Source organism: Rhinatrema bivittatum, chromosome 3, assembly GCF_901001135.1.
Source record: "Rhinatrema bivittatum chromosome 3, aRhiBiv1.1, whole genome shotgun sequence".
Taxonomy (NCBI): domain Eukaryota; kingdom Metazoa; phylum Chordata; class Amphibia; order Gymnophiona; family Rhinatrematidae; genus Rhinatrema; species Rhinatrema bivittatum.
Window position 1 is genome coordinate 382,920,597 of NC_042617.1, and position 15,446 is coordinate 382,936,042.

At 39.1% G+C, this 15,446-nt stretch overlaps 1 protein-coding gene across 14 annotated transcripts in view; it reads right to left on the minus strand.

Annotated features, from left to right (window-relative positions):
• Nucleotides 1–15,446, minus strand: part of SENP6 (SUMO specific peptidase 6) — a 448,534-nt gene that overhangs the window by 216,058 nt on the left and 217,030 nt on the right. For all 14 annotated transcript variants that reach the window (XM_029595592.1, XM_029595591.1, XM_029595594.1 and 11 more), the window contains one exon: nt 5,975–6,359. In XM_029595592.1, coding sequence (XP_029451452.1) covers nt 5,975–6,359 — 385 coding nt within the window. The remainder of the gene's footprint in view (nt 1–5,974; nt 6,360–15,446) is intronic.

Sequence of the window (15,446 nt, forward strand, 5' to 3'; positions counted from 1 at the left end):
AATCAATTAGATTTGTCTGACATGGTGAATCCATGCTGCTTCTGATCGAGCAACCCACCGGATTGTAGAAAGTTCACTATCCTTTCCTTCAGCAGAGTCTCCATTAATTTTCATGTCACCAAGGTGATGCTAACCGGCCTATAGTTTCCAGCCTCTTCTCTGCTTCCACTCTTGTGAAGCAGGACCACCACCACTCTTCTCCAGTCACTAAGCACTACACTCTTTTCCAGGGATCTATTGTACAGGTCACACAGTGAATCCGCCAGCACATCTCTGAGTTCCCTCAGTATTCTCATCAGGCCCCATGGCTTTGTCCACTTTCAGTTTTCTTACGGGCGGATACAGTAAAAGTCGCCTGCTCTCATGTGCGCGCAATTTACTATCGGCCCCACATGCAAATGAGGGCCCGCGGTAAAGAGGCGCTAGGGACACTAGCGCGTCCCTAGCGCCTCTTTTTTGACAGGAGCGGAGGTTGTCAGCTGATGCTCAATTTTGCCGGTGGCGGTTCTCAAACCCGCTGACAGCCAGGGGTTCGGAAACCGGACGCCAGCAAAATTGAGCGTCCGGTTTTCAACCCGCGAGCTGACAATTTTTTTTTAAATTATTTCTTTACTTTTGGGACCTCCGACTTAATATTGCCATGATATTAAGTCAGAGGGTGTACAGAAAAGCAGTTTTTACTGTTTTTCTGTACATTTTCCTGGTGCTGGCAGAAATTAACGCCTACTTTTGGGTAGGCGCTAATTTCTGAAAGTAAAATATGCGGCTTGGCTGCACATTTTACTTAGTGAATTGCGCGGGAATAACTAATAGGGCCATCAACACGCATTTGCATGTTGCGGGAGCTATTAGTTTCGGTGGGGGGGGGGGGGGGGGGTTTGGACGTGCGTTTTCGACGGGCTATTACCCCTTACTGAATAAGGGGTAAAGCTAGCACGTCAAAAACGAACGTCCAAACGCGGGTTAACAGTGCCCACTGTACTATATCGGCCTGTTAGTTCTTCCTATACATTATCTAATGTAAATAGAGTTTCATCTACTCCACCCCCTTCTACAGTCTTGATAACAAGTGAGGGTCCTTCTCCAGGGTCTTCCTTAGTGAACACTGACCTGAAGTATGTGTTTAATATTTCTGCTAATTCATCATCTCTCTCCACCCACTGATCCTTATCCCCTTTCAATTTCACTATACCACTATGGACAGTTCTTATTTCTCTGATATATCTGAAAAATGTTTTGTCACCTCGCTTTATCTCCTTGGCAATCCTTTCCTCTGCCTGACCTTTTGCTTTCTTGATTTCTTTTTTCATCTCCCTCAGTTTTGCCAGATAATCCTCCCTGTGTTCCCCTTTTTGGGATCCTTTATATTTCTTTTATTACATCAGCCACCTCCTTTGTGAACCAGATTGGATTCTTTTTTCTCTTACTTTTGTTTACTCTTCTAACATATAGATTTGTTGGCTTTTGAAATTGCTTTTTTTGGTTTGGCACATTATTGTTCAACCTCTCCCATTTTCTCCCAGTCTTCAAGTTCTGCCTTCAGATATTTCCCCATTTCTACAAAGTCTGGTTTTTTTGAAATTCAAAACTCGGGTCTCTGTGTGACTTCTCCGGATCCTAATTGCAACAAACTGAAGATATCTGGTGTTGAGGTGGGTACCCATCTGGACATTAGAGACATTAGCCCCATTAGTGAGCACTAGGTCAAGTATAACTCCCTCCCTCATGGGTTCCAATACCATTTGTTTGAACAGAGCCCCTTGCAGGGTATCACTCTCTCTCATTTTATGATCCATAACTGCATGTATTAAAAGCCATTTTTACAACTGTTAAAAGGGCACACAAAAAATGTTTTGCAGAAAATAGTGTTTCTGCTTCATTTCTAGGTAGATAAAGTAGTGTGGTTGCTATGTTATTCCTATGCATTCAGATGGACTAAAAGTTAACAAACAAAAAAGAATCTCTCTCATGATACCTTTTTATTGGACTAAATACATTTCTTGAGCATAAGAACATACCATACTGGGTCAGACCAAAGGACCATCAAGCCCAGCATCCTGTCTCCAACAGTGGCCAATCCAGGCCATAAAAACCTGTCAAGTACCCAAAAACTATCCCACGTTACTGCTGCTAGTAATAGCAGTGGCTATTTTCTAAGTCAACTTAATTAATAGCAGGTAATGGACTTCTCCTCCAAGAACTTATCCAATCCCTTTTTAAACCCAGCTACACTAACTGCACTAACCTCATCCCCTGGCAAAAATTGTGCATTGAGAAAAAAAGAACTTTCTCTGGTTAGTTTTAAATGTGCCACATGCTAACATCATGGAGTGTCCCTAGTCCTTCTATTATCCAAAAGAGTAAATAACCGATTCACATTTATCTGTTCTAGACCTCTCATGATTTTAAACACCTCTATCATATCCCCCCCCACAGCCGTCTCTTCTCCAAGCTGAAAAGTCCTAACCTCTTCAGCCTTTCCTCATAGGGGAGCTATTCCATCCCCTTTATCAATTGGGTCACCCTTCTCTGTACCTTCTCCATCGCGACCAGAATTGTACACAGTATTCGAGATGCAGTCTCACCATGGTGCGATAGAGGCATTATGACATTTTCCGTTTTATTCATCATTCCCTTTCTAATAATTCCCAACATTCTGTTTGCTTTTTTGACTGCCACAGCACACTGAACAGACAATTTCAATCTGTTATCTACTATGACGCCTAGATCTCTTCCTTGGGTGGTAGCTCCTAATATGGAACCTAACATTATGTAACTATAGCATGGGTTATTTTTCCTATATGCATCGCCTTGCACTTATCCACATTAAATTTAATCTGTCATTTGGATGCCGGATTTTCCAGTCTCTCAAGGTCTTCCTGCAATTTATTACAATCCGCTTGTAATTTAACTACTCTGAATAATTTTGTATCATCTGCAAATTTGATTACCTCACTCGTCATATTTCTTTCCAGATCATTTATAAATATATTGAAAAGTATGGGTCCCAATACAGATCCCTGAGGCACTCAACTGCCCACCTCCCTTCCACTGAGAAAATTGTCCATTTAATCCTTCTGTTTCCTGTCTTTTAGCCAGTTTGTAATCCACGAAAGGACATCGCCACTTATCCCATGACTTTTTACTTTTCCTCTCATGAGGAACTTTGTCAAACGCCTTCTGAAAATCCAACTACACTACATCTACCGGTTCACCTCTATCTACATGTTTATTAACTCCTTCAAAAAAGTGAAGCAGATTTCTGAGGCAAGACTTGCCTTGGGTAAAGCCATGCTGACTTTGTTCCGTTAAACCATATCTTTCTATATCTTCTGTGATTTTGATATTTAGAACACTTTCCACTATTTTTCCTGGCACTGAAGTCAGGCTAACTGGTCTGTAGTTTCCCGGATCGCCCCCGGAGCCCTTTTTAAATATTGGGGTTACATTAGCCATCCTCCAGGTACAATGGATGATTTTAATGATAGTTACAAATTATTACTAATAGATCTGAAATTTCATTTTTTAGTTCCTTCAGAACCCTGGGGTGTATACCATCTGGTCCAGGTGATTTACTACTCTTCAGTTTGTCAATCAGGCCTACCACATCTTCCAAGTTCACGATGTTTTGCTTCAGCTCATCTGAATCATTACCCATGAAACCCATTACGGAGAAGGTTATCTCCCCAACATCCTCTTCAGTAAACACCGAAGCAAAGAAATCATTTAATCTTTCCGCGATGGCCTTATATAGGTGCCCCTTTAACCCCTCGATCATCTAACGGTCCAACTGACTCCTTTCACAGGCTTTTTGCTTCGGATATATTTAAAAAACTTTTTCTGTGAGTTTTTGCCTCTACGGCCAATTTCTTTTCAAAATCTCTCTTAGCTTGTCTTATCAATGTCTTACATTTAACTTGCCAACGCTTATGCATTATCCTATTTTCTCACCAAATCCTGTGCTCCACTGAGAATTAGATCTAAAATTGTTCCCTCTCTGGTCTATTCCTGAACCAATTGCTCCATAAAAATGTAATTTATTCCATCCAGGAAATTTATATCTCTAGCATGTCCCGATGATACATTTACCCAGACAATATTGGGGTAATTGAAGTCTCCCATTATTATCGCACTACCAATTTGGTTAGCTTCCCTAATTTCTCTTAGCATTTCACTATCAGTCTCACCATCTTGACCAGGCGGACGGTAGTATACTCCTATCACTATAGTCTTCCCCGACACACAAGGGATTTCTACCCAAAAAGATTCAATTTTGCATTTAGTCTCATGCAGGATGTTTATCCTGTTGGACTCTGTGCCATCCCAGACAAAGCACCACATCGCCTCCCGGGTGCTCCTCTCTGTCTTTGCGATATAATTTGTAGCCCGGTATAGCACTGTCCATTGGTTGTCCTCCTTCCACCATGTCTGTGAGATGCCAATTAAGTTTATGTCATCATTCACTGCTCTACATTCTAATTGCCCCATCTTACTTCTTAGACCTCTGACATTATCATATATTTTATCAACGTTTCCCTTTTGAAAGTTTAGTACGAGAGCTGTGGATTTGCTTACTGTCCCCCCTTGCAGTCATTAATTCAAATTTGATCAAGAGAATACTTTTTCTCAAGAAAGTTAGTCCAATAAAAATGTATCACTATATATATTTTCTGTTTTTGTATATGGAAGCCAGGCTGCAAAGTTAGGAGGTAATTTTCAAAGGAGTTGCACGCGTAAATGTAACATACTATCGTAGCAATTTTGAAAAGCCATTCACACGAGTAAAGTGCACTTATGTGAGAGTAAATCCTATGGACAATTCAATGGCATATTGTAGTAATTTTCAAAAGCCCACTACTAGAGTAAAGTGCATTTTCTTGAGTAAAACCCTGTTTTACGCATGCAAATGCTTTTAAAAGTCAAGCCCTTATGTATTTACTCATTCATTCAAGACCTATATGTTCCCCAATCCAGGCCACTTTACAATTTACAAATGATAAAAATATGGAAGAGAGAAAATAAAGCACAAAGGAAATTACATGAAAGTTTATAAAAATGAGTTTGAGATGTTTTAAAGTTGGCGAGTTGCATAGTCTATACTAAGAATCACAAAGGTAATAACAATATTCCATTAGCCTATTAGAGGTTTGACTTCCATTTTCCCAAAAACCATTTTGGAATTTAGGAATTTCTGCCTTGGCCTAAATATCCTCAAACCCCACTAAATACAAAGTTTAAATGGCGTTAACAGTATTAGTGTTTTAAGAGGTATCACAGTCCTAATATATCTGCAAACCGGTGACTTTAAAATCCTATTGGAAGATTTTATAGTCTCAAGAGGCTTCTGTATAGAGGATCTACTAGAAAGTAAAATGAGGCTAATAAAATATTCATTAAATAGCTGGATGGGACTTACAGGAATCACAAAACTTGAATATAAGCTTAGCAAACTGCTCTGTAAACACTATCTTTACAGAATAATTCCTCATTTAATGTACCCCTGAATGCCCAGTTAGAACCGAAATCAGGATCACAAACAAATTTAACAAAACACTACTGCTCAAGTAATTCCTACTCAACATGGGGAAAACCAAGCTCCTCTTAACAATACATTCCTAGGCTAAATTCAGTAATTAGGTTGGAAGAAAACAGAATACATCACAAAAACTTTCAGAAAAATTAAATAAAAACTGTTTGAGAAAATCTGGAGAAAAGTATTTTCGAACTCTGCATAAGACTACAGGTACTAAGCAGCCATATTATGTTCTGTTATGAGCAACTTACTTTCTTAATAAATGCCCAAGGCTATCATACCAAACTGTTTCTTGGTTATTTTTCAGAAAGACATATTGCAATATTGATATTAATTTTTATGCTATACTGCAACTAAAGATCAATTCAGAAAATAACTATTACTACTTCAGGAACATTACCTACGTTAGCTGATGCTAACTAACAAGACAAACATACTTACTTGGGTCATTCAGATCAGATGGTCTTAAACCCCTGTGTCTCGTGTTTCTTGCATTTTTAGGTACATTTGTCCCAACTGAGAGTCTAACTTTTCCATTTGCCATAAGCAAATTCTGCTTATCTTCTGATTCTAGATCATCATCAATAGGATCCTTCGCAAATAATGCACCATAAAACCGTTTTGCCTTCAAGCCTGTATTGAGTGAACTTTGCCCTGTTGAGTTCCGATGAATAGCAGGTCGTGACAGAAGTCCCATGGATTCACTTAAAGCTGCGGGCTGACGGGAGTATCTTTGTAAATCACCACAGTTTTGGCATTTGTTTTTATTTTTCTTCTCCTTTCCACAATTGGGACACAATATTGAATCATCAGTTTGTCCTGAAACCTGCAATACAGAGAAAGGGAAACATGCATATCTAGTATCTATACAGTGGCTATTGAAAGTCTACACCTTCGAACATTTTTCACATTTTGTAGCATTAATGAATCAATTGCATTCATTTAAATAAGGATTTGTTTTTCCATTCATCAACACACCATATGCCACACCTTTCAGAATTAAAAATGTTTTATTGGGAAGACAAGGCATACACACATCTAAAAAAACAAAACTAAAATCCCATAATTGAATACATCTCTACTCCCATGACTCAGTACTTGGCAGAAGCACTTTTGGCAACAATTACAACTTTGAGTCTGTAGGAACATAAGAACATGCCATACTGGGTCAGACCAAGGGTCCATCAAGCCCAGCATCCTGTTTCCAACAGTGGCCAATCCAGGCCATAAGAACCTGGCAAGTACCCAAAAACTAAGTCTATTCCATGTTACCTAGGTTTCTCAATATTAGATCATTCTTCTTTACTGTTCAAGCTTTAGCGGACAGTAATCTTGAAGTCATACCACAAATTTTGAATTTAAGATAAGGGTTCTAACTGGACCACTCCATGACATTCACTTTTTTGTTCCTTAGCCATTATAGTATAGCTTGACTGTGTGCTTCAGGCCGTCATGATAAAAGATTAACTTCTGTCCCAGTTTCAGCTTTTTTTTTTTTTTGGCACAGGTCACCATGTTTTCCTCAAGGATTTTGCTGTACATGTTTCAATGCAGTGTCCTTTCTATCCTGACAAGTGACCCAGTCCCTGCCAATGAGAAACAGCCCCGTAACATGGTGCTGCAAACTAGTGTGCTTCACAGTAGGGACGGTATCCTCTAGGTGATGTGCTATATTGGGTTTGCCAAACCTAACACACTTCATTCATGCCCGAAAGTTCTATTTTAGTTTCATCAGACAACATAACTTTTTGCCACATGGCTGCAATATTGCTCGAGTATTCTTTTGCAAACTTCAAACCAGATTCAGGGTGGACTTTCATTGATTAATGGTTTCTTTCTTGCCATCCTACCAAACAGGCTAGATAGAGTGCTTGGGATATTGTCACATGTACATTTTACCAGTTTTGGCCATGAAAGCTTGTAGCTCTTTCAAAGTTGCCACTGGCCTTCTGGTTGCTTCCCTGATTAGAATCCTTCTTGCTTAGTCATCCAGTTGAGAGGAACGGCCTGATTTAACAATAGCAATTTTATAACACAGACCAATTTTCTAAGGTAATCAAATTGGTTTACATTTAAAACAAATACACAAATAATTTCAAACAGAACAGATAAAACAATGGAATCTACATCTAATAATCATAATAAAAAGCCCAAAGAAATACCCATACTAAATAGCCAGCACTCAATAAAATGCAGTAAAGAATATACAAATTATGATTTATTAATAAATAGTATCAAATCAAATAATTTAGAAAAGAATCAAGCCTTAACTATTTTCTGGAGCTTGAGGTAGTTTCCATATGAAGATCCAAAGATAAGGAGTTCCAACTCAGAGGAACCTGATACTAAATAAAGGTCAGCCTAGTATGCTGTGTAGTCTGATTTCACAAGGACCTGATAAATTAAGTAACTCCATTTACAATGATCTAGATGGTTTATAGATGGGAGACACCCCTGTTTAAGGCATGTTGAAGGTATATTAACAGTGAAGCTTAAAAATAGTGAAAATTAAAATTATCAGTCAATGAAGCTGTTTGAGCAATATTCTCAAAATTTGACACTCCAAAGACGATGCGAGCAGTTGTGTTTTGTAATAATTGTAGCCTATGCATTTAAACTTCTGTAATTCCCAAATATAGGGAGTTGCAACAGTCAATCCCAGTTAGAACAGAGCAGCAGAAATAGCAATAAGATCAGATTTTACTGAAAAAGTTTCAATATATGGATCATATGCAACAAACAAGACAATAATCTGATAGAAATCTGCTTCGCCATTGACAAAACTATACAAGAAAACTCATAAAATCTTTGTTCCATTTCACCGTAAAAAGTTTATTTAAAAGAAACGAGTTAAACCAATGAAAAACTACCCCTGAGATATCTATTTCTTCTTTCCAGCATGAAGAACTTAATGATCCATTAAATGAAATTCTGCACTCATATCAATAGACACCATTATAATCTTTGTTCCTTTGATAATTCAGACAATACAGCTTGAACATAATTTACTTTTGGATTGGCCATAGGAGCAGTTTTGTGCTTTTTCCCTAATGTCTGTGCATCAGTATTCTGGAATGTAAAAGTCGGGGCCCAGCGTTAGCTGTCTGAATCCAATTTCTCTTCCCCATTTGACCCCCGCACTGGGGCAGAGGGAAATGTTGTAGTTGCGTCAAAAGCATCAAAGCTAATTAAGAACATAAGAAATTGCCATGCTGGGTCAGACCAAGGGTCCATCAAGCCCAACATCCTGTTTCCAACAGAGGCCAAACCAGGCCACAATAACCTGGCAATTACCCAAACACCAAGAAGATCCCATGCTACTGATGCAATTAATAGCAGTGGCTATTCCCTAAGTAAACTTGATTAATAGCAGTTAATGGACTTCTCTTCCAAAAACGTATCCAAACCTTTTTTGAACCCAGCTACACTAACTGCACTAACCACATCCTCTGGCAACAAATTCCAGAGCTTTATTGTGCGTTGAGTGAAAAAGAATTTTCTCCGATTAGTCTTAAATGTGCTACTTGCTAACTTCATGGAATGCCCCCAAGTCCTTCTATTATTCGAAAGTGTAAATAACCGAGTCACATCTACTCGTTCAAGACCTCTCATGATCTTAAAGACCTCTATTATATCCCTCCTCAGCCGTCTCTTCTCCAAGCTGAAAAGCCCTAACCTCATCAGCCTTTCCTCATAGGGGAGCTGTTCCATCCCCGTAGAGAGACTCAACCTCTCTAGCATATCCCTCGATCCATAGAGAGGATCAACCTCTCTAGCATATTCCCCGATCCTGATTTAATGCCACTCATCCCACCCCCTCCTCGCTCTTCCTCTTCACCATCCTTCATCCAGATCTTCTCAATCCATCTTTCAGCCTGAGCTTCTCAACCCTCTCCTTCCTCATGGCCACCCGATTCCTCTGGGCCCCACCACGCCCTTTCTATTCCGCTTACTCATAGCAATATTTATTAGACGCCTTACTTTATCTATCGCTTTTTTCCACTGTTTATGCCACCCCATTATATTTGTCATTCATTCGTTTTTTGACGACCTGTTTATTTATTATCAACTGTTATCTATAATGGTTTTATTTATAATTGCTTATCTATAATTATTTTTTTCTATATTCACCTGTTACTTAATGATTTGACGACTTGTTTCAATGTAACGCCATAGCTGCGACTGTTCTGTTTCAATGGAAACCGATTTGATTTGATATTTTTATCAAGAATGTCGGTATATAAAAATTATAAATAAATAAATCATTTTGGTTGCCCTTCTCTGTACCTTCTCCATTGCAACTATATCTTTTTTGAGATACGGTGACCAGAACTGTACACAGTATTCAAGGTGTGGTCTCACCATGGAGCGATATAGAGGCATTATGACATTTTCCGTTTTATTAACCATTCCCACTGTGTGCAGGAAGATCACAACACCCCTGGTATCAGGGATAGGGCACTGCCTGCAGGAAGATCACAACACTCCCGGTATCAGGAATAGGGCACAAGTTCTAGTCACATTGACTGATCACATTACTGTTTTTGTCAAGCTACCAACAGTTTCCATTTCCCATCCCCCCAACCATCACGTCAGTGGGAACCTTGGTAACATCAATAGATAAGAGGGCAGCCAGCCAATAGGAATACATATTCATTCCTAACTGACCTTTACTGACCTGGAAAGTGTCAATTTGTATTATTTTCTGTTAGTGCGCACTAACTCCCGTTAGTGCGCACTAACACGATTTAACGATTTTTAACGATAAATCGTTAGAATTTCTATTGTATTGTGGTCTTTAACGATTTAAGACGATATTGAAAGTATCGGATGATAATTTTAATCGCTGAAAAACGATTCACATCTCTACTGGTTATTACTTTCTCTATGAAGCCCAACATGCTCCTAGCTTTAGCTATCGCCTTGTCACATTGCTTCACTGCATTCATATTGCCAGACATTATTACCCCAAAATCCCTCTCCCAAGTCTGTGAACATTAGTCTTTCAACCCCCATCACCCATATAGCTATTTTGGATTACTGCATACCAGATGCATGACTTTGCACTTCTTGGCACTGAATCTTCAACAACTCTTCAAGCTTTCTTACATCAATTTTCATTCTCTCTATTCCTTCAGGCTTGTCCACTCTATTGCAGATACAGTATCGTCAGCAAATAGACCATCTTTACCATCTATTCCTTCCTCAATGTCTCTCACAGACATTGAAAAGAACCGGTCCTAAAACCAATCCCTGCGGCAGTCTACTTAACACTGTTTTCTCTTCAGAGTAGGTTCTATTTACCATTACATGCCATCTCCTGTCAGTCAACCAGTTTGTAATCTACTCCCCCACCTTGGTGCCCACTCCCAAGCTTCTCATTTTATTCATGAGCCTATGCGGGACCATAACCAAAGCTTTGCTGAAATCCAAGTAAATCACATTGAGTACATTTCCTTGATCTAATTCTCTAGTCACCTAATTAAAAAAAAAAAAAAAAATCAGATACTTCTGACAGGCCCTTCCCCTGGTGAACCTATGCTGCCTCAGGTCTAGCAACCCACTGTATTGAAGACAGTTCACTATTCTTTCCTTCAACAGTCTCCATTAATTTTCCCACCACCAAGGTGAGGTTAACCTGTCTGTAGTTTCCAAACTCCTCTCTATCATTCTTGAGAATTAGAACCACAACCGCTCTTCTTCAATCTTGTGGCACTACTCCCACTTCCGGGGATCTATTGAACAAGTCTTTCAGCAGAACCTGCTAGCACATTTCTGAGTTCCCTTAGTATCCTTGAATGTATCTCCTCCGACCTTATGGCCTTGTCCACTTTGTTTTCCTAGCTCTTCCCATACATTCTCTTCAGTAAACTGAGTTCTGTCTACCCCCATCCCCACCATCTATATTCTTGTCAACCAGCAACGGTCCTTCTCCAGGGTCTTCTTTAGTGAATACCAAACTGAAGCTTTTGTTTAATATTTTTGTCATTTCTTCATATCTTTCTGCACATTGCTCCTTGTCACTTTCAATTTCACTATATCACTTCAGGCCTTGTTTCTTTGATATATCTGAAAAATATTTTGCACCTCGCTTTACCTCTTCAGCAATCCTTTCATCCACTTGACCTTTTGCTTTCCTGATTTCTTTCATCTCCCTCAGTTTCATCAGGTATACTTCCCTGTAATCCTCTTTTTGGGATCCTTTATACTTCTTGAACGCTGGTCTTTTTGTCTATTTGTTTCAGCCACCTCATTTGAGAACCAGATTGGTTTCTTTTTCCTTTTACTTTTGTTTACTTTTCTAACATATACGTTTGTTTCCTTTGTAATAGATACTTTTAAATTTGGCCCACTGTTCCACCTCACCCTTTTTCTCCTAGTCTTCTGGTTTTTCCTTCCAGGTGCGTCCCCATTTTGACAAAAGTCCATATTCTAGAAATTCAAAATTTGGGTCTGTGTGTGACTTCTCTGAATCTTATTCAAGATATCAATCCACACCATCTGATGATCACTGGTGCTCAGGTGGTCACCTATCTGTACATTACAGGCATTCTCATTAGTGCGCAGTAAGTCAAGTTTCACACCCTCCCTTGTGGGTTCCATTACCATTTGCTTGAGTAGAGCCCCTTGAAGGGCATCCACTAACTCTTCTTGTAGATTCTACAGAAAGGATACTCCAATTCACATCTAGCAGATTAAAATCTCCAATAAGCAACACTTTTTCCTTCTTTCCCACCTTTTAGATGTCTTCAACCAGATCTCTACCCAGTTCTTCTGAGTTGGAAGCCTGCAGATCACACCAGTAAAAACGGAAGCACCATCTTTTTTTTCAGGCAATCCATAATGTTTCTCTCTCTACCCTGTGTCCTTTGCAATTCAGTAGCTTGAATATATTTTTGAAAAGAACTACTTATCCCCCTTTTCTGTCCTTTCTTAAGTTGTAGCCAGAGATGGCCTTATCCCAATCATGTGATTCAGTGAACCATGTCGATGTAACAGCATCAATGTCCAAGTCCACCTCCACCATTAGGGCCTGCAGGTCTGGGATTTTACTGTCCAGACTACAAGCATTTGTGATTCTTCCTTGGTTTGCAGCTCTTCCTAGACACATTTTCTGCTTTTCAGAATTGATTGATTTTGATATTTTCTCCTCCCACTTCCTGTATTGCTTGGGGGGTGAGCCATCTCCTGCTCTATGGTTTAAACACCTGATGATGTATGATCTGAATTTCTCAATTAACATCTTCTTTCCTGCCACAAACAAATGTAGTTCATCTTTACCATATTGCTCCATACATTCCCCCCAGCCAGGCTTTGAGCCAGGAATTGAAATTTATATGGCATAGCCTTTCCCTTTCCATGAACAGATAATACTTCCGAAAGGCAATCTTTATCATGTGTTTAATCATCTTCTTTAGAATTTGGAAATCTTTCTGTACTGCATGGAGACCATTTCTATCGAGGTCCTTGGTCCCCAGATGGATGACAACATTGATATGAGTCCCTACTTTCTTCTATAATTGTTTTGACTACCTGGTTTGCATTTCGACTACCTGAGGATCCCGAAAGGTATTTGTTTCCCCATCAAAGTGAGTTTCCAATTTGATTCTTCTGACGACCAAATCTCCCAGCAGAAGAAACTTTTTATTTATGACATTTGATCATGTTAAAGGGTTTCTGGGTGCACTACTTCCTTTTCAGACATTACTTCATAGTCTATTGCTGGGCATCATTTTCCAGTTTAGAAAACATGTTATATAAGGGTAACAGCAGGGAAAGCGGATGTCTCTTCATCATAGGCCTTATTCTGCCAGAGCCCACTGTAATCCTAATATTCCTGGGCTTCTGAATCCTGGATGCCTGATTTATCTGTGGGAGTGGAGGTGGATATAAAGGATACTGCAAAGTTGGGAAAATTGGGTGTCCCGGAGTCACAGGTATGGTTCTACCAGAGCCCACTGCAAACCATTTATTCCTCTGTTTCTGAATCCTCTGTGGGAGCTGGGAGAGATATTCTGGATAAAGCAAGGAAGGGGAGTTCATCTGAAAGCTGGACAAATCCTCTTTCAGAAGAGTCAGCTCCTTTTTCATTGCAGACAGCTGAAGGCAAATTGGGCAATATGCACAATTGTTAAACATTTTGCTAATAGTGACTAATATACAAGTTGTGAAATTGGTACTTAATTCTTATATTATTCACTTAACCTAAGTCATTGGAAGAACTATTTAAGGAAAAAAATAACACTGTAGAGATCGGTGGTGGTGGGGTAGGGTGGGAGGGAATAAAATACTTTTTTTGCCGTTTAATAAAGTTACTTAAATAAAGACTTGCAAGGATTCTTAGTATTCGATATAAGTAGGAAAAAGAGAAAGATTTCAAACCATGCAAACACAGATAATGCAGAAAAAATTGATAGCAATAAAAGCACCCTAAATGTCTAACTTAAAATAAAATTCAACTTTAGGACTTCACTGAGCACAAGGTCAGGTGTGTCTCTGTAGAAAATATGATCAGACCACAAGAAAGATTATGGAGGAGGACACAGCAATCTATCAACTGAAGGAAGGGAAAAAATTAAGTCAAGCATGTGCCCTGCTACAAGTGTAGTTGTTTTCAAATATTGAATAAAGTCAAGATCTTTAAAAACTTCCAGAAATGTAAGATTGTCTCCCAAATAGGATCATCAACATGCATGTTAAAATCGCCAACAATAATTAGTTGCTAGCTGAACACTCAAATCTTTTTTTTTTTTAAAGCATTTAATATTCTGCTGATCTACAAAACTCAGGTTACAACATAATATACATAAAATTTGCAACAATAAAGGACATCACAATAATTAAAATGCAGACGTTAAAGCATCACCAAAGAGACCTAGTTATCCCTTCAGATCCTGATGCCCTACTTCTCTCTTTGGGATGCTAGCCCTATATCACCTCCATTAAACAGATAGCCTTTGAGAATGTTTTTTAACACACAGGTAATCATGCTCCTTTTTTTAAAAATTCAAGGAGCTCATTCCAGAGCATAAGACCAGTAACATGAAATAACCAGTCCCAAGATTCCTTCAATCTTATTGTTTTTTTGATATGATCCTAAGCAGCTATTTAGCTGCAGCTCATAATGGGCGAGCAGGTTGGTAAGTAATCCAATGCAGGGAAACAGAGGTAAAAGCCCGTTAATGGTCTTAAAAACAAGTGTAAATTTAAAATTTCACATACCAGATTGTAAGCCAGTGGAGAGTCATAAGCACAGGAGTAAAATTGGAACATAAAAGAAGACCAGTAATCAGCCTAGCTGCAGAATTTTGTATTAATTGTAATGCCTTCAGCGATGACATAGGCAAGCCCAAATACAGAGAATTTCAGTAGTCGAGAGGTAATAAAAATGACAGCTTGGGTCACTATCTGGAAATCTAATACATTTAAGAATGGTTTGACAGAACGAAGTAGTAGAAGCTTGAAAAAGGAGAACTATACCAGAGATTGAATCTGGGGGCAAAAGCACAGAGAAGAGTCAATCTGCATACCCAAATCTCGTGCACAAGATTTCATTGGTATGTGAGCATCATCAAATATCCACCACTCTGGAATACCAGCAGTGGAAGTTTGAGACAACCAGATGATCTCTGTCTTTTTGAGATTAAAGACCAGATTATTGTCTGTTAGCCAGGAGCTACTATTGGTCATACAGTATGATAACCTGGTGAACATGGACTCTTAGCGAGGGAGAAACCGGAAGAAGAAACTATATGTCGTCTGCATATAACATAACGGTCAAGCCTAGCCGAGAAAGTAGATCACATTATGGCAACATGTACATGTTGAATAGAATAAAAGATAATGTGGACCCCTGTGGGACTCAGGTAGTAACTAGAACAGATTGTGAGCAAAAATTACCAATTGCCATCAT